The sequence below is a fragment of the Colossoma macropomum genome, unplaced genomic scaffold (genome assembly GCF_904425465.1).
Source record: "Colossoma macropomum unplaced genomic scaffold, Colossoma_macropomum, whole genome shotgun sequence".
Lineage (NCBI taxonomy): Eukaryota > Metazoa > Chordata > Actinopteri > Characiformes > Serrasalmidae > Colossoma > Colossoma macropomum.
This window is the reverse complement of record NW_023494791.1, coordinates 27392827-27417686: the sequence shown is the minus strand read 5'-3', so window position 1 is coordinate 27417686 and position 24860 is coordinate 27392827. Positions and strand designations below refer to the sequence as shown.

The 24860-nt window shown below is 35.4% G+C and overlaps 1 protein-coding gene across 7 annotated transcripts in view; it reads left to right on the top strand.

Moving 5' to 3' along the window:
• Nucleotides 1-22634, top strand: part of herc4 (HECT and RLD domain containing E3 ubiquitin protein ligase 4) — a 72010-nt gene extending 49376 nt beyond the window's left edge. The window contains exons 11-24 of one of the 7 annotated variants that reach the window (XM_036574729.1): nucleotides 42-101; nucleotides 2623-2734; nucleotides 2841-3030; nucleotides 6055-6227; nucleotides 7794-7913; nucleotides 11911-12009; nucleotides 12966-13139; nucleotides 13743-13886; nucleotides 13994-14160; nucleotides 14262-14328; nucleotides 18373-18455; nucleotides 19134-19317; nucleotides 21757-21859; nucleotides 21966-22634. In XM_036574729.1, coding sequence (XP_036430622.1) covers nucleotides 42-101; nucleotides 2623-2734; nucleotides 2841-3030; nucleotides 6055-6227; nucleotides 7794-7913; nucleotides 11911-12009; nucleotides 12966-13139; nucleotides 13743-13886; nucleotides 13994-14160; nucleotides 14262-14328; nucleotides 18373-18455; nucleotides 19134-19317; nucleotides 21757-21859; nucleotides 21966-22174 — 1885 coding nt within the window. In that variant the 3' untranslated portion in view covers nucleotides 22175-22634. Of the gene's footprint in view, nucleotides 1-41; nucleotides 102-254; nucleotides 1459-2592; nucleotides 2735-2840; nucleotides 3051-6054; nucleotides 6228-7386; nucleotides 7914-11910; nucleotides 12010-12965; nucleotides 13140-13742; nucleotides 13887-13993; nucleotides 14161-14261; nucleotides 14329-18372; nucleotides 18456-19133; nucleotides 19318-21756; nucleotides 21860-21965 lie in introns of those variants that run through there. The other 6 variants (XM_036574733.1, XM_036574731.1, XM_036574730.1 and 3 more) reach the window with 6 other exon arrangements.
• The last annotated feature ends 2226 nt before the right edge of the window (nucleotides 22635-24860 follow it).

Below are 24860 nucleotides of genomic sequence, written 5' to 3'. Positions count from 1 at the left end.
TTTCTATGATACTAATTCTTTATGTTTGATATTTCTCATAGCGAGATTGATCTTGTGTTCTCCTCAGCAAGTTGCCTCAATGGCAGTTTTCTGTCTTCAAGGTAGTGTATGATTTTAATAATTTTCTCAGCAATGCTGTGATTCAGTAGCTTTCCAGTAAATATACATTTCATAAACACACTGCAAATACAGAAAGCACTTTCATTAGTATGACTACCCCTGAACTACATTTCACAAATGTGTTGCAAATGCAGAAAACACTTGAAACGCAAGTGCAAAGCAAGTCACAACACCATGGAAGTGAACCACAACAGAGAAGATTCCTAAAGGGGATAGAATATCTGTGATGGAAAATAAATGACAGAAGTTTAAAAGACCACAGAGAGACTCACATTCCAGTAAGTTCATATTTAACTTGGCTGGTTAGTTAGCTGTCTGACATACTTTAGCTGTATGATAGTTATACAGCTGTATATGGTAGTTAGCAGTCACATCTGGTATTGCTATTTGAAGTTTTACACTGAAACTCTATAGCAAGTGGCATTGTGATACAGTGACAATAATAATCTATTAAAATAAAGTTAGCTTACTTTTACTGGTGAATGTTCATGCTTCATAGAATTTAAAAGTTTGTGTCATCGCCTTTTGAGTGTTCTCTGGAAATATTTCCATTGTGTTGTGACTAATTTTGCAGTATTTCTGGACTTGCATGTTTTCTGTAGCATGTTTGTAAAATGTAGCACTGGTGTAGTCAATTTGGTGTTTGTGTTTTTTGAGTCTGAGCTCATGACTGATATTTTCCGTACCTGAGTGCTGTGACAAGTCTTTATTTCATTGCATTTTGTTAAACTATCCCTGTGAGATTGTTTGTTTGGCACCTAGTCCTTACTGTCAAGGTAAATTAAAGATCAATAATTATTACTATATTATTAAACTGTTATTTACACAGAGAAAAAAAATTAAATCACAACTGTAATCTGTAGTATTTATATGTCTGTGTGACAACACGTACACGCGAAGGGGAGTTGGGTTCTGTCAGGGAGACTGAATTTGGCAAAACACTGTTCAGTTCCTCAGCGCATCTCATCACGCCTCTCAACGTTTTGCCCTTATTACGTTAAAATAAAGCCATATCGAGTCCACAGAAAGCCACAATAGGTATCACATGTGGCTTGAAATTTACACAGAGGAAGACAGCTAGTCTTTTAGATAAATAGAAAAATGCTAATAATAAGTGAACTCAGCTAACATTACTGCTTGTATTTTTTAGCTCAGCCAGTCTGTGAAAAGGTAGTAAACTGATACCAAGAGTGATAAGTCATGCTGAACACTTTATTCCATTCAATTAATACAAGTAGAGTGTAAAAATTAACTTGAGACAAGTTTTTATTTGCTCTCCCTGCTGGTGCCTCAGGTACCAGAATGTAACTGCTGCACCATTTAAGTTAAAACAACACTTGAACAAGAAGCTGGTGACAGTCATTTACATTTTTCTAGTTTGAATGCTGGTATTTGATAAGGAGATTTAAGCTATCAATATATTCTACCTAGAGGGTAATGTACGGAGTTACCTATATGAGTACCTGCAAGTTTTGCTTGTGTGCACAATGCTATGGGAGACATCGCCTAAACAATAATGGTGATCTTCTGGCATACAATAAATGCATCATCAAATATCGTTTGAAATATTGGCCAAATATAAACATCAGCCCAATGCCAAGGATCTTTAAAACAACGCAAATACCAGCTCGTATTTCTTTACACTGTTGATGACAGGAACCTGGAGTTGCAATGTATACAGCCATTTCCAGAACAATCAGTGAGCGTACGTGTCATCCAGAGTTTTTAAATGTTGATAATATAAATATATAAATATATATATTTATAAATAAGTATATATAAATATACATAAAATATTGGTACATCTGAAAACATATATATATATATATATATATATATATATATATTTTGTTTGGATACTGTTTTGCCTTACAATGCCCTGCATGTACCTCTCTGCATGGTTTAAAATTAAAAAATAGGTGTTAGGCCAAAACTTTATCTGAAAAAATATTACAAAACAGTCTCAGACGTTAGGCAGCACGTTGATAACCATTTAATGTAAAAACTTTTTGTGAGGATGCATTTAGAGGTATTAAACACTTCAGACGTCTGATTTCTATCATCGCCACTGTGAACAATTCTGACTCAGTAAGTTTTTGTAAAAGCATTTCACGTCAAACCACTCTGAATGACTTTGTTTAAATCTTAATGATTTAATTATGCAGACATTTTGAAAAATTATAGGAATTCTTTTTAATTCCAACAGAAAACATTAGAGACAGAAGAATTTCTAAAGGCAAATATCAGAGACAGGAGAAATAACAAACTAAGAATATACATTCTCATCTCTCATCTTGTACTATGTGCTCAGGCTGTTCATCTTAACAAAAGAATTACTATCCAGTCACCAGCTTCTATGTTTTGTAATGCTAATTTGTGCTATTACAAATTACAGTGGTGGTTATGGGCACAAACATGCTATAGAGTAATGAAAAATCTAAAGTAACCAGAACTGTTGACCTGCCTTTTTAGTGAAAAAACATGTGGATAATGATTTTGCAGTCATCCAGATCACTATTGCACTAGCAGTAAATGCTCAGGGGTGGATGCGAACATGGCTCGTGTCCTATTCCATAGGCTCATCCAGCCTGATTATCCACATATCTCGCAGCAAGTGAGTATTTCTTTCAGTTGCATAATTTATACTCATAAATGGTTGGAATTTAGTTTAACTTTCAAGAGAACCTCTTGAGATTAATGTTTTTTTTTCTGTGATACAGGTTGCTGCCAGTTTGGAGAAGAACTTGATCCCCAACCTCAGTAGTTCTCCTCCAGATATAGAAGCACTGAGACTCTACCTCACGCTTCCCCAGTGCCCTCTTTTTAGTAACCCCAACACTTACATCACTCTTGCCATCCCCTTTGCTAAGGCAGTTATCAGCCTAAAGGATGCTCCCCTCAAGGTGCTTGGTAAGCATCAGCGTTGTGAGGTAATTGCATTTGTTTTTGAATGTTGGTTCTTCAGTGTTTTCTAATTTTAGGAGATGTCCCAGCTTTGGTTATTTTCTTCTTTTCCTTTAAATAAAATAGTCATTACATAAAGTACTGTCCAAAAGTCTTAGATATCTAAGAAAATTATATATAAAGCTAATTATTTGGGCAGTAAACATTTATTTGTCAAAAAAAAAAAAAACAACAGAGTCAGTACAAATAACTAATGTACCGTGTTTATATCCGAACCACAATTTGAAAAAGTGCAATTTTTAAATCGTAAGAATTTTAATTATATTCCACATTATCCAACATTGTCTTAAGTTTTAACTGCAGAAATGACCTAACACAAATCGTCCCCTTGGAATTATAAGGTTCTATCTGCGTTCTGAGCAGTTTTGAGATATTGAGCTTCAAAGATTTTGCATTCTAAATAGCAAAACTGATGTGTGGAATAAGTCTGTCATACATGAAAATGACAGACACCCTAAATATATTCTAAATGTACAATATTAAAATCATATCAAATTTGTAAATTAGTTTTTTAGGAACAGGTGAAATGCAGATAGAACCTTCTAATCCTAAGAACTCACTTTCTGCTTGGAATTATAAAGTTCTATCTGACAAAACATGAAAAGAAGCAACGATTTTCAAGGAACTCAAACAGGTTACTCGTAATTTGTTTTAAAATATAAAACTAGTGCTGTAACAGTGTCTACATGACCAGAAAGTGAAATTTAACGCTTTTTTGTAGCATTTTTATGACATTAATTTTTTTAAATTTATTTTTATGACATTTATTTCTTGTTTTAGGACAAATCATCTTTTTCTTATTCGAAAAAGCATTGCTGTTTAAGTAAGTTCAGTGCTAAATATTTTCTAGTGCAGAGGTCAATTTTATGTAGAAGCCATTAGTTTTCATTTTCCTTCATTCAGACAGAAACCAGCTACTGTAATAAACTGTCCCAGCAGGTCAGTGTAGCAAATCAGTATAAAGGCAGTGTGAGGTTTTGTTTTATATCAGAAATGTGACCCTAATGAGCCAAAATGTCTTATTTTGGAGAAAGAAGAAAATAAGCTGGATGAATTAATGTTTATGTTGTAATTAAGACGTCATCATTTCAAATGTTCACCATTTAATTACACTTAGGGTTATTATTTATAACGTAACACAATAAGAGTTTTTAAAGAACTGCAAGGAGACTGCAAGGAGTTTCAGCAACAAGTTTTTATGTTTCACAGTTTTATAAACTTGGACATATAAATATACAAACTTATTATTAATAATAATCAATAATAATTGTTACATATTAAAGATATTTATTAATATTCATTCATTAATAAATAAACAATTGTCAAGTCATTGCAAAACATTTCAAACAATGCAACAACTCAGTTTCCATTAACAATTAAAATGATTGTTTCATCACAATATCATAAAATACCTCTAACTCATCAGGTTGTCCTATTCTGAGCCCTATAGCATCAGCTCATTTTTTTCAACAAAGCACTATAATACTGTCCATCTGCAAGCCGCTGGCTCCACAGGTGTTATGTCTGGTAATGATAATATTTACCATGTCAGGGATCAGGGTCATCACAAAAATAGTTATTGGCGTGGTTCCACTGACTAGCTAAAGGCTACATTAAAATATAATTTTACAATGATTCTACAATCATTAATATTTTAATACAGGGGTAACTGTTAGAATGATCTTTCTACAAAAACCCAAACTTATACTTATGCTTGCCTCCTTATGTAAGTATTAGTTGTCAGACTAACATTAGAAAGCTAGCGTTACCTGGCTAGCGTGGTAGCTAACAATGAATATAAATCTTCTCAGCAAGGTCTAAAATGATAAAAAAAAAAAAACACTTAACTCGCCTGACATTTGTACTCTTGTCCCTCATGAGATCATCTGTGAAATCTTTTATCTTGAAGTTTCTCTTAAACTTCGCGTTGTGTGTCACATTTGACTCCTGCGCTCCTTTTTCCACAGTCACTGAGCAGCGCGGCTACATGACAAAGTAACCAGATTGGTCCACTTGTGTGTATTTGAAGTGCTGATTGGCTCGCAGATAGAACTAAGTTAAAGTTTAACTTTGCAAAAAGAACCTTTTTGTTTTCTAGATAAAAATTCTAAAAATGCACACACCTCAAAAAAACCTTACGTAATGTTAAGAAGTTGTCACACAATAAGAATATGTGAAAAACTCAATTTTGACAAAAATGTCAGATAGAACCTTATAATTAATTCCAAGGGGATGAAATTGTGCAAATTGGCAGTCTGTGACACTACATTCAGCATTTAAGCCTCAAGCCATAAAAAATAGATGTGCTAGTTTTCTTGCCAAAGAACAGGCCTGGATCATAATTAATAGAAGTTAATCACATTTAAATTGCAATTGCAATATTAGTCGGAGAATTGTTGCCCCAAATTGATCACTACTGTGTGTTAGTGTGTTACCTGAAGGGGAATTTCACCATTACTTTTTCCAAATTACAGCATAATTCGATCTTTAAAATATAAACAAAGTTGTTCAGTGTGGTTTGAATTGTTTGCAATAGTGGAGATGGGAACGCAATGTCTGAATAATTCAATGTCTCTGGAAGTTCCTTCACATAAAGTTACTACATGAAATGGTTAAGGATACACTGTCTGATATTTGAGACATTGTTTTACAATAGTTTTGAGAGAAGGTTTTGGCCTAAAACATACACTTTTTTAAAATGCATTAATTAAGAGATTATGTAGGTTCACTTGTCGTTTTGGATAGTGAATATTTGTGTTGTTTTGTTTGGTAAAATGGGTTTTGTTTAATAAATGTTTGATTCGCCCTCCTACAAGTAGGCTACACATACATTCAGTGTTTTTAGCTCTGTGATGAATAAATGTAAGAATTTAATGGGGGGTGTGGGCATTAAATTTGGACACCCTAGAACAGAAGTCATGATTGATTTAAGTTCTCATTGTTTGTGGTGTTTTTTTTTTTTCTAAATAGGAAATTGGTGGTCTCAGATTGAACCAGCAGTCTTCCAAGGGCTTGTGGAGTTGTATAAAGAGGTGGTTGTTTATTTGCTCCGTATGCAAAAGGTCGGAATTCCACCATCTGAGCATAGGATATTTACCTGTTTCCTTAGCACCTGCCTCAAATTTCTGGACATCCTGCATTCAGTGAGTATTATGGCGTGAGTGGCACACTGCGACTAGTTACAGTTGCATGCAAAAGTCTAAACAATTTTCTGAAAGTTGTAGTGCAGAGTATCTATTTATTTATTTAGTTTAAAATAACTAAAAACTAAAAATTAAAATGTGCCATAACTTTTGCACTGGATATATTTTTTCCCTCTCAGCATGTTAAATTTGTAGTAATTGTGCAGAAAATGTGCAGAATTGTGTTCTCTGTAGAGGATGTTTCAGCTTAATTTCACTCAGAAAATCAAAACACCATACAATTTGACCAGTGCACCCAAACTTTTCCATAAGTCTGTGTGTATAATAACAGATAACAGTGATGTATTTTTGATACTCCATACTAACAGTCTTAGTACAGTATAATTCCAGTTTTTATGTTGTAAAAGTGAGTACAATGAACAAATAAACTAATTTGAAATAAACTAATTTGTTGAATGAAATAAAGTGCACTAAGTTAGACAAACATTTTTGAATCAGTGTTTTTTTAATGCTATGAAACTAATTTATTTTGTTGCAGACAAGTGTCGTGTTCAATTTCTTCAGGACACTGAAAACTGGAAATAAAAATTAAGAAACCAGAATTTTACCAGAATTACGAACAGAGCTGTAGAACATTTTAAATGACTTTAAAATCTGTACAACATTGAGAATTAAGATATGATAATTTACTTCCAGAATTCATCATATTTCAAAGGTGGAGATCAAATCTTAAGGCAGATAAGTTGAAAAAATACTGTAAATAATTACAGTATAGTATTTATCATTTCATTTAGTTTACAGAACTCTTCAAATATTGAATAAAACATATAAAAAACTCATTTTGATGAATTGTTTGTTATATATAAATTCAGTTGTTTATATTAATATAGTTAGTATGGCAAGTTCCAAATGCTACAATATGATAGTGTAAACCTGCAGCCTTGTAACAGGAAAACAGGCCAGAAAACCAGAGCTGCACTTTTACTATGCCTAATCAACTTTCGTATAGACCAAGGTCTTCATTCCTTACTTGCTGGTGAAATAGCTGATGAATTTAGAAAGTTAGACATAAATATAACTTGAAACATGAAACTATACTTTTGTAAATGTAGCACTCTTGTACTACTGTTTCTTAATAGTAAACATTTGTCACATATAGTTCAATAGGCTTCAGCACCCATCCCCACCAACCCCAGCGACCCTCCCACACACCACCCCCCACCCCCATCACGACCCAGAAAGATAAGTGGTTTAGAAAATGTGTGTGTTTCTTTTCACTGCCAAATCAAAGATATTACTGTAAAGTTTCTATAAGTGAATATGGCTAAAAATGTGAGCTACTATCATTGAGAACAGTTAAATTCAATCTTAGGCCTGGAGGTATATTATGGCATCAACAGCACTAAAGCAAGGGGTAAATAATAGGAATCGTACATCTATTTTCAAAAATGTATATTTTTAAAAATGTCTTAGTTTCTTTCCACATAAAATGTCCGGAGATTGTTTACTGCAGCTTTAAGAAACCTTAGTACATTACCTTTCAAAATTATCATTTTGCAATTCTAGGTGAATGAACGAGCTGGCCAGATCATACAGTATGACAAATTTTATGTACATGAGCTGGAAGAGCTGGTTGACATCAGGAGTGATTATGTTACTTGGATTCAGCAGCAGATGTTCTCCATGGTAAGTAGGGCCTGACCACTATGAAAATTCTGTGGTTGATACCAATTTTAAGGAGCTAAAATTTCTGATAATTGTATAAATACTTGTAAAAATTGTGTTATATTATTCTCATATTCTCATACCAAAGGTTGGGTTTTGGATACACTGTACATGTTTTGTTACTGTTTAAGGTTTTTTAAGATTTCTGATATCTCAGTCAGACTCTAATGGTTAGATCATCATTTAAATTTACATTTTATTTGCACACACCTTAAGGTTTGCAGGTACAGTTACCTTAGGACATACATACTTATGGTTAACAGTATGACATGATAGAGTAAAGGAGAAAAATGGATGAAAAAGTAGTAAGAAATTGACTGTTTAGGACCATGCCTCAAGGTAAGATATTAACAACTGCCATATTTGCCAGAACTTATACATTTTCTGATTTACGTTGTATGGCAGTTGCTCTAATGGAAGCACTGTTGTAACCTGGGACAACCAGAAATCAACAGATGGAACTTGAGAAGTTGACCACAAAAGTAAAATATTTGGCCAAATGCATTATTATAAAAAACAGATGCTTTGTTTTATTGTCAAGTACAGATTCCCTATCAAAGTAGGATAGTAACAAAGCAGGCAAGAAGACAAGGCGAACCCTCAATATTTTTTGAAGTTCATGGTGAATCCCCTTCCAGTAAAATTGTATCTTGTTACATGACCAAAAACAGTGCATATATGTACCTCTTTCCCCTTTACATTTAAAGCAAAGATTTGAGCAATCTGAAGAGATCTTATGGAGGTGAACTGGCATAAGTCTTATTAATAAACTTAAAATTAATTTCATGAAGAACTGTCAAGCATACTCTGTAGGCCCTCTCAAGTCAATTTCCAATTATCGTCACTTATGTTCATGCCCAGATCTCGCTCCCACATACCACTCTAATAAGGTAGAGAAGATGTACATACACCAGGCAGTAAGTTATATATTTGTGACACAAGTCCTTTCAGGCCACAGGAAGCGCCTCTATCTCAGTCAGCTCTATTCTCAGTTTACCCTCATCTTGCAAGGATTTGAGAAAATGTTAAATTTGCAGGTATTTAAAAAATTCAAATTTTAAAAGACCAAACTGCTCTTGGATCTATGAGAAAGATTTCAAAATGTTGCCTGAACATAAATTAGATAAATTAGAAATTAGACGATTCCGGAACAACTCCATCTAGAGAGTCCTATGTTCAAGAACTGATGGGGAAGGTCAGGATTATAAGCAATTGGAGATAACAATGAAAGATGTGAGAGAATTTTAAGATTTGACTAAACATCTCTCCAGGCTAGGAGTTTGTTACAGACCACAAAGCTCTCTGAGAGGTAGTGTTGCCTGCAGAAATCCTGTAAATGGCAGGAACTTAATTGGTAAAGGCAAGCAAAGAGCAGACTCTATATTTAACCATAAAGATTCCCTCCTATCATTACACCAAGTGAGCATATTCTTTTTCTGAGCAGCCCAGTAATATATCTGAAAATTAGGTATGCCAGCTCCACCTCTATCTCTTGGTTTCATTAAATTTGCAAATTTGATTCTGGGTCTCTTATGATTCCAACCAAACCTGGAAAATAACTTATTGAGACTAACAAAAAAGAAGCATCTAAACAGTGGTGGTTAGATCAGCATTAATGTATCTTCCAACCCAAAGTTGTGTATTTTCATTACTTAGATTATTAGTTTATAACAAAAGCTCTCTTGCTATACCCTGAGCTTTTGGTTTGTATAGAGCAGTGATTCTCAAACAGGTCCTCAGGGCCCCCCAGTCATTTTTGCTTTTCCCCAACTTTCAACAAATAGGGATAGAACAAAACATCTGGTAGACCTTGAGGACGAGTTTGAGAACCACTGCTACAGAATAAATATTCCTAAAATCCATTTTTACCATTTTTTTCTGAAAACACTGAGCAATTCTAAGTCTGCCTAACAAGTCCGCCTAATTAGCTACTTTATTAATTGTTATCCATGTCTTTAACAATTCCTATTGGAATGCTATGTTTTTTTTATTATTATTATTGTGATTCTTCCCTAAACAGTTTGGCCAGACCAAGCCGTAGGTTGTAGAGACCTTAAACTTAGTCAATAGGTAGTAGTCCCTCCCGCTACTTAGGTACACTACATGACCCCAGTCGGCCTAAAAGGGGTACTGTTGTGCAGCCCAACTCCAAAACCAAACTTTTTAGAGTCAAACCAAATTTGCTATTTGGATCTTTGTGCTCGGCCTCTAAGATTTTTCAGATATTTGTATAATATACAAAACCTACTGTTGAAACCAGTTACATGAGGATTGAGTGAAAACCCTATGGTTTTCACTCAAACCTCATGTAACTAGTTTAAAAAAATTCTGAGCCTGAACCTCAATAATTATAAAACAAATTTTGACTTTTCTAAACAATATGGGTACCATATGCTAATTAACTTTTCTGGAGTAATTCATAATTATTTAAAAATTCTCAAGAATCCTTTATCCAAATAATTTAAAACTTAATAGGCTTATTCAGTAGTAGATTCTGAGGTACTCTATCAATTTTCGTGTGCATACATCAATTGAGGGCGCCATAACTGTAAACAGTTTCTTAGCATCTGTACATCCATTTAAGCTGATTTTTTTCTGGTAGCATCTACAAGACAGACTAAGTAAATAATTAAGGACAATTAGATAAATTAGAATTTATGGCTGCCATCAGCCAATCAGCTTTCAGCAGGCATTTAACAGGCTTAACAGTGACCAATCATCATGAAGCTTAAATTATGTCTTTGTGTGGGCACTTTCTAACAACCAGTGAAGTTTCAAAAGATTTGGCCACTGGTGGTGCTACTCATGAAAATCAAGTAATTATTACATATTACATGTCTGTCTTTTTTATTTATAGTCACATAACTCTTTTTATGTAATGTAGTACAGTGTGCCAAAAAATTGCAGTCACAAGTGTATTCAAAAAATGCATAGTTTTGATAACTGTTTGAGAAACCACACTTTTAAAACTGCTCTCTGGGTTTTGATCTTAACTTTTTGAAATTGGTCTAGAAACACACTGTGGCCAGCCTTTCTAAGGAAATTATTTTCAAAAAAATGTTGACATTTTTAATCATCATGGGCATTAATCATTGCAGCCATGGTATTGTTAGCTTAAATTACTATAACTCATCAGTCATTTGTCTGATCATCTCAAAGTTTATAAACATTTGTATATATTGAAACTCTAATGAGATCTGCAAAATCGGGTCCAGGTTGGCTTTTAGGGGATGCATTAGCACTTAAAATCATTAAAATGCTATTACAGTGTGGTTATGAAGTCTGCAGATTAACAGTTAGTGCCATGTGATTCAGTTCACTGACCTGAATAACTTTGTGATTACATGTTATGTCATAAATTGGACTCCTTGTCTGGCTTTTTGTCTCATTTATTTCAAAGACTACAGCTTATTATACGAAGGTCAACAGGTCAGTCTGAACAAAACTCACTGAACATCTTTGTTGAAGTTCCCTGATCAATAATCATAACATATGCCTTTTGACAAATTCTGACCCACTTTCACTTTGCTTCTCTATGCCAAAAGTGCCCCTTATGGGTGCACTGGGCTATGGCATGCATATCAAAGGGTTAAACATGGAGTACCAAACCACTCAGCAAATACAACTATGTCAGAAATTTTGCCATTAGCTATGTATTTTTGACATCTAAATTGACAATTTTTTGCATGTTCAACAAAGCTCGATAGCTTATTACATACAATATAACACATGCATCATGTTTGAAGATCACTGCTCAATAATTATGGCAAATGAAGGCCTTTTGATAAACTCTGACGTCCTTGCGTCTCTCTGTACATAAGGCCGAAACTGCATTAGGCCTTGTTAGACCTAGTTGGCTAAAACTGGATAAGGTTTATTGTGCTGATGCGTGTTTGAACCCGTGGTTTGCTGCTTGTGTCTATATTTTGTACTTATTTTTATTTTTTTGCTTGGACAGGTCATGGATTCTCAGGTCATCCTGTGCAAATACCCATTTATATTTGATGCCCAAGCAAAGACCACACTGCTCCAGACTGATGCTGTTATCCAGATGCAGGTGAGTGGTGAGTCCTGGACCCAAGAAACCACCTGCAGTGCTGAAAAGTCTGAAAGCAATTTGTTTTGTTTATTTATTACCTTTCAAGATTATCATTTATTTCTTTGTGTCCATGAGAAACATTAAAGCAGATTTTTGTTTATTCTTGAATCAGTTGTGTTGGATGGTGGCTTTCTAAGAGTAGTTCTGGAGACCTCTGGTTTGCAATAATTGTCCTAACTTTATTTTTTTTTAAGTAAAGGGTTTGGGGGGAGGGGGGGTTGGAGTTTGCTATTGTTGTATTGTTATTGATTAATAAGTTGTGTAAGAATATATAAGAATTGTTATTATTGTTATTGTTATTAAAGGCCATCAATTCAGTTCTGCCTCTGGGATATTGTTTTTCCAGACTGTCCTGTCTTCTGTTTGTGATTTTTTTTAAGGCTTGTCCATGATTCCACTGATTGTATCCATCCATCTTATTGGTTACCATTCTCTTCCACTTTTACCTTCAACTGTTCCAAGCATAATTGTCTTTTCCAATGAATTGTTTTTTCTCGTATGTCCACAATACGAGAGCTTCAGTTTGGTTATCTGGGCTTTGACACGTGAGGCTTGATCTTGGTCAAGGATCCTTTGTCTGTTTCTTTCCATCCTGTCTAGCTTTCCTTTGCCTGGACAATTATGATCTCTGTTTGTGAAGATATCATTACATTTGGAGATCCTTAATTCTTGTTCTGCAGAGTGATAATTTGTGTTGTATTTCTTGACTGCTGGATCCTTTGTTGTTAATAACTGATGTGTATGCAAAAGCTGTCCACCACATCTACATCTTTACTTTCAGTGGTAGAATTTGTGTTTCCTATTGTTATGACCTTATGTTTTATACTAATAATAATAGAGGTGTTGAAAGACTAAATTTGAGGACTGAATTACAGATTTGCCTCAGCTTCCTCTAACCTCTGTTTTCTGATCAGATGGCTGTGGATCAGGCACAAAGACAGAACTTCAGCTCTTTATTCCTGTCTGGAGGAGCAGCGGAGTCAGTTAACCCCTGCCTCATTCTCATTGTGCGAAGAGAAAATGTTGTTGGTGACACCATGGAGGTCCTGAGGAAGTCCAAAAATGTTGATTATAAGAAGCCTCTAAAGGTAAGGATAGCACTGTATTGCTTTCAGTTAGGAGCCTTAATGTTTACTTATTAGTCCTCTGTACTGTACTAACCATTAGTCTTGGGGAATTCCACTGATTTTTAAAAATTTCTGCATAATTTAAATGTTAACGTATGAACAAAGTCATTCAGAGTGGTTTCACAAGAATTGGTTTATTGTAGAGAAACTTACAGACCCACATTCCTTTACAGTGGAAGTAATAGGAACAATGTGTACAACATGTCCACAACAATGTCTTCAACACAAATATATCCATTTTATTAAAATCCAAAAGCACCAGTGACCCTACATGTCTTCTGAAATTCTACACCCCGTGAAAAAAAATGTTCAAAATAATGTTCAATTTTAAACAGATATAGAGTGTGAGAGCCACTCTGTCCTATTTAATCATGTTTATGTGGTCTAATGTTATAATATTTTGTATATGAATTATGTTCTAATGGTTGTAATAAGTGTGTCCAACAAAGCTACTTGTTGACATTTTTGTAGTGGATTAGTTTCTGCCAGTGTGTACACATCTGCAGATGTTAGTTTTTGAATGACAATAATGTGTGACAAAACTTATTTTTGCACCACCCTTAGGTGATCTTTGTTGGAGAGGAGGCTGTGGATGCTGGAGGAGTGCGGAAAGAATTCTTCCTCCTCATTATGAAAGAACTGCTGGACCCCAAATATGGCATGTTTAGGTACTACGAGGAGTCCAGGCTCATCTGGTTTGCAGACAAGGTAAGTATTTGGCTCACAGTTTGAACATAAAATTTAAAATTTAATAGAAAAGAATCTTGTGTGAGGTTAGTACATAGTCTTAAACAGGTTTGTCAAATTGGTTACAGACATTTGAAGATGTTGACTTATTCCACCTCATTGGAGTCATTTGTGGATTGGCCATTTATAACCTGACTATAGTGGAACTGCACTTTCCTGTGGCCTTGTACAAGAAGCTCCTAAAGAAAAAACCCACATTGGAGGACCTAAAGGAGCTCATGCCTGATGTTGGCAGGTCAGCATCTATGAGTTCTGCTTTTTTCAAATTTTTCTCCAGACTCCAGACTTTGAGCAGTTTGGTATAACTGTTGGCTGTTGTTTCTATATTGGTCATAGAAGTCTACAACAATTGCTGGACTACACTGAAGATGACGTTGAGGATACATTCTGCTTGAACTTCACAGTAAGAACAGTTATACAACACATTTGTAGAACACAAGTACTATAATTAAAGTGTATTTTCTTACATATATATCTTACATGGTGGTACTATAAAAAAAAGTCTATATGTAGATGAGACTGGCACTAGAAATGTGTGTATCAGACTGCGCCTAATCCTTTGAAAAAGTTTCAAGTGATCAGTTTATTTTGATCAGTTTTAGTTCAATTTTCAAGTAATTAATAATCAGTAGATCGATTAAATAAAAGCAGAAACACAGGCAAAAAAAGAAAAAGAACATTTAAAGCAGAATTTAAAAGGATGTTTTGAAATGTTTTAAGATGTACATGACTTGTTATATGACATTTCAATGTGATTTCTTGCTTTTGTTTTACGTAATAAAATTTACTTTAGTCATCCCACCTCAAGTTTAATAAAAAGAAATACATTTTAGGCTACAAGCTTATCTGAAAACTATCTTAAAACAATGTCTCAGGCATCAGGCAGTGTGGTCATAAACATTTAATGTAACACCTTTCTGTGATATAGCTTTTACAGCCATTAAAATAGTTTTATTATAAGTGGAACACACTAGTGTAGTACACAAATCAACATTAAAAAAAATACACCCTTACCCTATTTAGCTGATATTTTTATTTGTGAAGTGCCATTGCATATTTTGCCATTTTTCAAGCATGTTTCCGATTCCTCTCTGAACATAGTTCCTAACAGTGACTCAGCTGACAGAAATCTCTCACCAGAAAGAACAGCACTATCTTGTGGATTAAGAAATTATTTGAATTTTCAATCAATCAACCTTTATTAAACTTGGAGTACATTGAGGGAGACCCTCATTTAAAGCAGCTGGGCCAATATGGAAATCAGGGATTGAAAAAATTGTGTTGTAAAAACATATAAAATGCTTAAAAAATAATAATAGTAAATTTAATTGTAAAACATCTGTCAAATCAGAATAAACAAGTAAAATTGCAACAATGTAATAACTTAAATAACAGTTCAAATAGGAATAAAATATGGTTAATGAAACAATAATAAATAAATAAAGATGTAATTCTGTGTATTGTAATGTATTGTAAAACAATAATGTGCACCTAAAAGTTTAAAATGTTCATGTGACACCAGCACATGAACAGCATGGTGTACTGTAGCTAAAAGCAGATTTTCCCAGTTCAGTAAAAGCTCTTGGCACCTGCAGGGTAATCCAGTCACTGAAATGAGTTTGATAAAATGCAGTATTTACACTGAGCATTTTTGTGATGTACAATGGCATATGGCCAGTAAGTGTTGTATAGATAAAAAGAAGCCAGTGTGTCTCTCGATGCATATCCATATATCACATCAGCATAATCCAGAATAGACAGCAGTGTTGCTTCAACAGTCTTTTTCCTTGTGTGCATAGGGAACACATTTTGTTTTGATGCAGGAAGCCAAGTTGTTAACATGGTGTTTAAAAGTACATTTGCCATCTCGCCATATGCAAAGATATTTGTATTCACTAACTCTTTTAGTGTCAGATCCCTTCAGGGTTGTGATTGTAAAAATGTTAAAATCAGTATTAGAAGCTTTGGAAAGAGCATAAATTCAGATTTCTCAACATTTAAGACTAGTTTATGATTGTAAAAAGCCAACTGTAGGGCATTAATTGAATGCCACAGTTTTTCCTTTGCAGTACCAATATAATCAGCTGAGCAGTTCAAGATGGTGTCATTGGCATATAAATGTACTTGCAATCGACAACGGAGGTGGCAGTATCATTAATATAAATATTAGATACTACTGGTCTGAGGATTGAACTTTAAGGGCCCCTCTCAGTTACCAGTACTTTGTCCCAGGGTCTATCGGAGAGATGATTTCTAATCCCAGGGTTCAGATGGTCATGAAAATCATGGAATATAGAATTTTGGTTTTCCAGGCCTGAAAAAGTCATCGAAAATAGTTCCATGTGCTGGAAAAGTCTTGGAATTTCCTGGACTTTGTCCCCATGCAGTTCGTCATCTCATTGCATTTGAAGCACTAAAAAGTCTAGATCACAAAAAACGAAAAAACGTTGAGACTAACGTATCTGCACATGGACTAGCTTTACTAACATGTTGTTAATATGAATCTCAGCTAGCAAAATTGTAACATTCAGGATGTGTGTTGTGGATGATGTTTTGAGTCTCGGGTCCCACTCGGTGCAGACTCGTATATATTTTTTTGCATGCTCTTGAGTCAGTACTGTTCTGCACTTGAGTTCACCTTTTGTGCCTGGCAAGTGGCTTACCTCATAGCATTCTCGTATCTGAACAAGGGAACCGCCAGTTTGATAGATATAGTATTTGTTGTACTCTGGGTACACAAAGTTGTGAAGAGACTTTCATTACATCCCGCTCCTAAATACGTTCTGACAAAAGTCACTGACACTGTGGATTTGTACAGGATTAAAATTACTGAGAAACTTTGATAGCCTAAAAAAAACATTACATACCCATACGGTGTAAAACTAATCCCTCCCAAATTGAACTTTGCTGGCTAAATACATGTATCTTTGTTATTGGTAACTTATTTGATTTTGAGCTAAACGTGCTCAATGCGTGGATCAGACACAGCAGTGCTGCTGGAGTTTTTAAACACCTCAGTGTCACTGCTGGACTGAGAATAGTCCACCAACCAAATATTATCCAGCCAACAGCGTCCTGTGGGCAGCGTCCTGTGACCACTGATGAAGGACTAGAGGATGACCAACACAAACTGTGCTTCAGCAGATGAGCTATCGTCTCTGACTTCACATCTATAGCATGGACTGACAAGGTAGGAGTGTCTAATAGAGTGGACAGTGAGTGGACACAGTGTTTAAAAACTCCAGCAGCACTGCTCTGTCTGATCCACTCGTACCAGCACAACACACACTGACACACCACCACCATGTCAGTGTTACTGCAGTGCTGAGAATGATCCACCACCCAAATAGTACCTGCTCTGTGAGGGTCCATGGGGGTCCTGACTACTGAAGAACAGGGTAAAAGGGGGCTAACAATGTATGCAGAGAAACAGATGGACTACAGTCTGTAATTGTAGAACTTCAAAGTGCACCTATATAGTAAGCAGAGCTGATAAAATGGACAATGAGCATAGAAACAAGGAGGTGGTCATAATGTTATGCCTGATCGGGCCCTGTCCTGATTGGCTGCCCTGTATTGTGTGTCATTCAAAAAAGCAGTCCAGGCTAAACAACTCCTTCTAACTTTGGAAGAGATCTCAGTTTCTGAGCTTTAACAAAACAGCTATGCTCAGATGTTGTAGCTCAGTGTGTTGTGCACTGCAGTAACTAAATTCCTTTGGAAAGTCGAGCAAGTCAAGCTATCATATCCTGTGGAAAATGAGTTTTTTAAGTATGAAGTCACACTTGTGTTCTCTATTGATAAAAATCAAGCCGATATGTAAAATTATTGTCCTATCTCATGAGCATAATTCAGAGCACTAAAACGTAAAATTACAGAAAAAATGTATTTTATGCAGTGCAGCTGGCTGTTTGCTGTGAATTCCCAAGTTAATGGTGAATAGCTTAGTAAATTGAAATGGTGAATGTGGAAGAGGTCTGAGTCTGTGAGCCTTATTAACAAAAAAGCTATGCTCAGATGTTACAACTCAGTGTGCTGTCTACTTTAGTAACTAAATTCCTTGGGAAAGTCGAGCAAGTCGATCTATCAAATCCTGTGGAAAATTAGTTTTTTTTTTGTTTTTTTTTTAAAGTATGAAGGCACTTGTGTTCTCTACGGCTAAAATCAAACCGTGTGTGCTGTCAACTGTAGTAACTAAATTCCTTTGGAATGTCAAGCATAAAAAATTTTATTCATCAGCAGTTTGGAATTGATAAATTAAGTCTTATGTCAGTCCAGACAATACACTGAGGTATTGTCATCAGGAATAGGTTACTTTGTGGTGAATGTATTTTACTGTTATGTTTTGTCTTGTTTTGGGCTTTGAAGATATTTTGTTTCATACAATGTATACAGTGCATGTTTGAAGACTTCATACGTTGATGTTTTGGTTATATTCTCATTTCAGATTACAGTGGAAAATTTTGGCGCTACTGAGGTTTTGGAGCTGATTCCTAATGGAATGGACATCAGTGTAAACAATCAAAACAGGTATGTTGTTGTTTCATGTTTTACCACTAAAATGTTCACTCTCACTACAAAACTGCTATAGAGATTTGCCCTCTTGTTGATCTGACGCCTTTGGCTCTGATTCAGTGCTTCAAATGAATGTTGAATAGATGAAATTCACACAGCAGTCAAGACTGTGGTAATAATTTATAATAGCTTCAACTTGTAAAGAATTTATGAGTATGTAAATCTGTGAATAAATCACAATGATTTCATTTATCATTAGCATAATGCTGTAAACAATCAATAGACTGTAGATGTATAATTGATTGGTACACGTTTGCCTATATGATTTTATATAATTAGTCATTTATTTTTTAATTATTTTTATTCATTATTCATAATTGGATACTGATTTAAAAATTTTAAGTAATGACTTAAATTCTAAACATTGTGGGACTAGCTGTAATCCAAGTACTGTTTTGTCACACTAGCTCAGGCTTGTAATTGTAAGATGTTAATAATTAGTAAATGTACAAACTCGCATTTATAATTTAAGTGATAAACAATTACTCCATGTATCATCTGTATATAAATACATTGGCCCCAAAAGGATTTGGATATATGTGCCATACTTAAAATTGTATTAAGTTTACTGAGTTATTAAAATTGTATAACACCTTTGTTTCAGTTAAAATTGTTACCTAATTTTCTCTTTAGGCAAGACTTTGTAGATGCTTATGTTGACTACATCTTCAACACATCTGTGGCCCCGCTTTTCAACGCCTTTTATGCTGGATTTCATAAAGTATGTGGAGGAAAAGTTCTAGAGCTTTTTCAGCCAAATGAACTACAGGCAATGGTAATAGGGAACACATACTATGACTGGAAGGAGCTAGAAAAGGTAAGGAACAGTAAATCACATCAAAGAAATTGTGAGAGGCAATATAAATTCAGACAACTTGGAGAACGCTTGATGACAGGCGAGAAGATCTGTCGTATGATTATCTAAAATTGTGTGTGTGTGTAAGAGGTTGAAGTCTCATGGGGCCTAACACACCAAGCTGTCGTGGAGCATCTGGCCAACTATTGCCTAAAGTTTTTGTGGTGTATGATGTTATATTAGGGATGAGCATTTAAACAGTTTCTGCTATTCAGATTCAGAAAATATGTTAAGTTCCACATAAGTTGGGATGTGGGCAACAAAAGGGTGGTAAAGTTGTGTAATGCTTAAAAAAAAACCTGGTGGTTAATTGGCAACAGGTCAATAACATGATTGGGTGTAAAATGAGTTTTGAGTCTTTCAGAAGTAAAGATGAGGAGGGGTTCACCACTCTGTGAAAGAGTGCACGATCAGTGCAACAATTCAAGAATAACATTTCTCAACATAAAATAGCAAAGAACTTTGTTTTTTCATCATCTACGGTACATAGTAACAGTAAAAGATTCAGAGAATCTGGAGAAATCTCTGTATGCAAGGGACAAGGCCAAAAACCATTTGCTGGCTGTGATCTTTGGGCTTTCAGACGGCACTGCATTAAAAACAGACACGATTGTGTAGTGGAAATCACTGCATGGGCTCAGGAACTCATCTGAAAACCACTGTCTGTGAAAACAGTTTGGCACTGCATCCACAAATGCTAATTAAAACTCTTAAATGCAAAGAAGAAAGCATATATAAACAGGATCCAGAAACGCCACTGCCTTTTCTGGGCCTGAGCTCATGTAAAATGGACTGAGGGCAAGTGAAAAAGTGTTCTGTGGTCCGACGAATCAACATTTGAATTTCTTTTTGGACACTGTGTCCTCCGGGCTAAAGACCACTCAGCTTGTTATCAGTACACAGTTCAAAAGCCAGTATTCATGATGGTATAAGGGTGCGTTAGTGCACATGGCACAGGTGACGTGCACATCTGTGAAGGCACTATTCCCTTTTTCAGGGAAGGCCTTGCTTATTACAGCAAGACAATGTCAAACCACATTCTGCATGTATTACAACAGCATGGCTCTGTATTGAGTCTGGGTGCTAAACTGGCCTGCGTGCAGTTCAGATCTGTCACCCACTGATAACATTTAGCGCATTATAAAATGAAAAATACAACAAAGGAGACCCTGAACTCTTGAGCAGGTGAAATCCTGTAACAAACAAGAATGGGGAAAACATTTCACTTTCAAAACTACAGCAGTTGGTCTCCTCAGTTTCCAAACGCTTACAGAGTGTTGTTAAAAGAAGAGGTGATGAACCACAGTGGTAAACATGCCCCTGTCCCAACTTTTTTTGTTGTTGGCATCAAATTCAAAATGGGCATACAATTTTCATAAAACAATAAAATTTCTCAGTTTCAACATTTGATTTGTTGTCTCTGTACTATTTTGAATGAAATATAGGGTTTAAATGATTTGCGCATCACTGAATTTTGTTTTTTATTTACATTTTGCACAGTGTCCCAACTTTTTTGAAAATGGAGTTATATGTTGACCATGATGTTGTAAAAATTTACCACTTTAGCATATATAGTTGTAAGAGACATGTGACTATTTTTAGAGTATGGCCAAATATGCCCTATACCCAGTTGGAAAATGGAAGTGACGTTTAAGTCAAGAAAAGTGTGCATACTTATCATTTTATCAAGTTATCATTTTATGTCCCATTAAATGTTTCTGAAACATTCTGGGACATCATACTGCTGTCACTGCAGTTGAGTGAATGTGAAAGAATGGCAAGAACAGGAATGTGACAAGTATAAACCTCTCAAGACATAGGACTGCTCACTGCTCAGAATGCTTAGTTGTTATCGCTGAAAACCATGGCCATTAAACATTGCTATGTCATGCCATTGCTTTACAGTTTTCTGCCTGTATCTGAAAGTGTAAATGAAATTAAAAAGTTGAAATGAAATAACTTTATTACCATAAGTAATTTGCCTTGGCTCTAAAAAGAATCGTCTGACTAAGGGGTTCCTTTCATGCAGGTTCAGCTTTCTATGCCAGATTAATTAAAACTGATCGTACATAAGCATTCAAGCATCCTACCAATAAAGATTATGTAGATTTTTATTTATAACCACATTTATTTCATGTTAGGATGTTGTTAACATTTAACATATTGTCTGTTCACACTTCGTCATTAGTTTTATCCTTAAGTCGCTCAAAGCATCATTGGGTGTAAGAATAAGGTGGATTGAGACTGGCAAGATCATGCTAGAGATAAGCTACCAGTAATTGATGCTTTATTAACAGGAATTCTGCCGATATAGCCATTTGCATGTAAAGTTCATATCACATGATATTCTGATAGATCAATAAGCCCCTACTAACCAGGAATTTTTTTGATCTTCCTCAGAGTGCTGAGTACAAGGGTGAATACTGGGCTGAACATCCCACCATCAAACTATTCTGGGAAGTTTTCCATAAGTTACCTTTGGAGAAGAAGAAGCAATTCCTTCGTAAGCATAAACAGTTTCCTGCATCTTCATTTAGAAATCATTGTATTTAAATACATTTTCGAAAGTTGCATTTCACATCTGTTTGTTGTTGTTGGTCGGTGTACAGTGTTCCTTACAGGCAGCGATCGGATCCCCATTCTGGGAATGAAGAGTCTTGGGTTGGTCATCCAGCCCACTGGTGGTGGAGAGCACTATCTTCCAGTGGCTCACACCTGCTTCAATCTGCTGGACCTGCCCAAGTACAGCAGCCGTGAGGTCCTCCGGGAGAAACTTCTCCAGGCCATTGAACACAACCAGGGCTTCAACCTTGCCTGAGAAAAGTCTGCAGGAACCTTCATTATTATTTGGGACTTCCAGCTATAAGGGTCTGCTAATTTGCAGTACTGAATAGCTCTCATTAATGTTTCTGTATTTTATTCAGTCATTAGGCTTTTTGACGATACCTTGAAAAAAAAGAGAAGAACAGGTTCCCAACATACTCCTTGGTAGTGTCAGACAAAGAGGGGAAAATTAGCATTTTTTTTTCATGCTAAGGTAAAAATCCATAGATAAATTGGCTTTTACTGAACTCTAAATATTCTCTGCCTGATACGGTATAAGACTGATTTCTTTATATATTATGGAAATAGTTTGTTTATTGATTTGATGGATAAATAAGTATTGTTACTGAATGATATAAGCATTTTCACATTTAAACTTGCAGCTTTGATGTGATTATTGATAGAATGTTTGATTCTTGGGGCAATGTCTTAACAAATAAAACAGCTTTTTGAGATCTTGGTTATTTCTTCTATAATAATTTTAATAGAAGGGAGTTTCAACATCTGGCTTCTACAGTTCTGTGTCATCAGTCTAGCAAATAAATGTCTTGCTTATAATTGCAAGTAGTGTTAGCATGTATGGGTGAAATAGCAGTGGTCTTTGAGGACAACTGGCAATTTTTTGTACTAGTGATTCCGGTTGCTAGTCCCGAAGAAACTCTGAAAAAACCCTGCTAAAAAACACTGCACAGTTTTGTGTTTTCTGTGCATTGGATTTATATCTTCAAGCAAAGTTTTTAAATGATCATTTCATTTGTTGAAGGAAAAAAGTTTACAACACCCGTATCACCCAAACTTGATTTTGCCAACGATAGTAGCAACAACTGCAGCCAGTCTTTTTTTGCAGAATTTCTGTAAAGCAGCCACATTGGAAGCCTTTTCAGCACGACCTGTCTGTTTAAGGTCCTACCAATTAAAGTAATTTAACCTGGCGATAGTCAAAAGTCTGGCTTCCAAGATCAAGAACAGGCCAAAACAACTGTACAACATATGATAAAGCATGGGTCATTTTATGAACTTTTTAGCAGTAAGGTTTTGTAGCCTCGAAAATACCACACCAGTCATAGCATTAGCAACAAAGTTCACCCCTGGTTACAGCACAAATTATTAAAAACCTTTATAAAATTAGAATAGTCTCTGTACTGTGATGGGCCTAAAAATTTTTCTCAAATGGTTTATATGCAAGTATGAACTTTGCTGAGAGAGACTTGTGTAAAATCTTGGAGAGCAAGGAAAAGTCTGAAATTAGGCAGTAACTCCACAGCTCTTTGGAATCAAGGTGAAATGCAGGTTATGTAAGTAGCACTGCTACCATTTCTTTAGAAGGTTGAGAAATTATTAGGGATTGTGTTGAATAAAAAAAGTAGTTGTCTTTGATGAGATGATAAGTGAAAATAAAATTAACTTCGAGCATTTCCTTGATCTAACTATAGATCTGTTGGTCTCTTGTAGTGTTTTTATTATTGGAGCATACACAGCATATGGATCTTACCCAGGGTGGACATAACAAACATCTAATAAAAATGAAGGCCATGATGAGGCCATGAAAGGTATTAAAACCTCATGAAATCACGTGAGTCATGCTCTGATGTTGGTACTCTATCCAGACCAGTCAAGGTCTTTCACACCAAACTATTTCTTTTTAAACCTCGTTTTGTGCACAGGGGTGTTTTCATGCTTAAACATGAGAGGGCCTTCCCTAAACACTTTTTCCCAAAGTTGGAATGTTTAAAGTTGTAACATTCTCTAGAATGTTAATGTATTGTAGCAGTAAGATTTCCCTTTGCTAGCACGAAAGGGCCCATTATTTTTCCCCCACCAAACTCTACAGATGGCACTATGCATTCAGGTAGTGCTCTCTTGGCATTTGCCAAACCCAGATTCATCCATCATACTGCCAGGTAAAAGTTGCTCGCTACACTGAAGTTACTTTATATTGTTGTCTTTGAGCCCAATTATTAATTAATTATATATAATTAAAAACTGCTTGGTACATGAGTGGGGCTTTAGGCTGTAATGTTTAGATCTTTGACTGATGAAGCATTTTGAATTGGCGTTGGCAGTCAGTGAAGAGACAGCTCTTTGATGGGCTGTTCAGTCCAACAAATGACAGCACAAGAAAAGAAATGATGCAAGCAAACTGACACTCTGAAGAGAGCACATATAGACAGTAGCCTGATTTTTCAGTACCAGTGCAAAGTTACATCACTAGGAATGGACATTTTAACCATTTTTGCTATTCAAATGTATGGATTGTAAATTAGTCATGTATGAATATCCTATTCTCCACGAGAGAATATTTGTTAAATTGTTATTGGCTTGAAAGCCTGTCAGGCTCAGCAATGGGTCAATTCCAACTAATAGATGAAAAATAGACAATTTGATTGACTAAAATATATGTTTATATGTAATCTAGGGAAATGAAACAATATCAGAGTTTGTCAACGCTACCCTGCTATTTGGTTCATAAAATAGCTTCACTAGCTTCCAAAAAGCTATTGAATTTGGAAAATAGTGATATTATCACATTGCCTCTGGGGATGTAGGTAGGTCATTCTCACTCTTTTATATTGTAGCAAGGGGGTTTTCAGAAGAAGCGTAGACAACTCGATGTTCATACCCACTGATTGGCAAATAGAGTACAAGAGGTGACCGTCGCTCTATAACTCATGTCTCTTCCT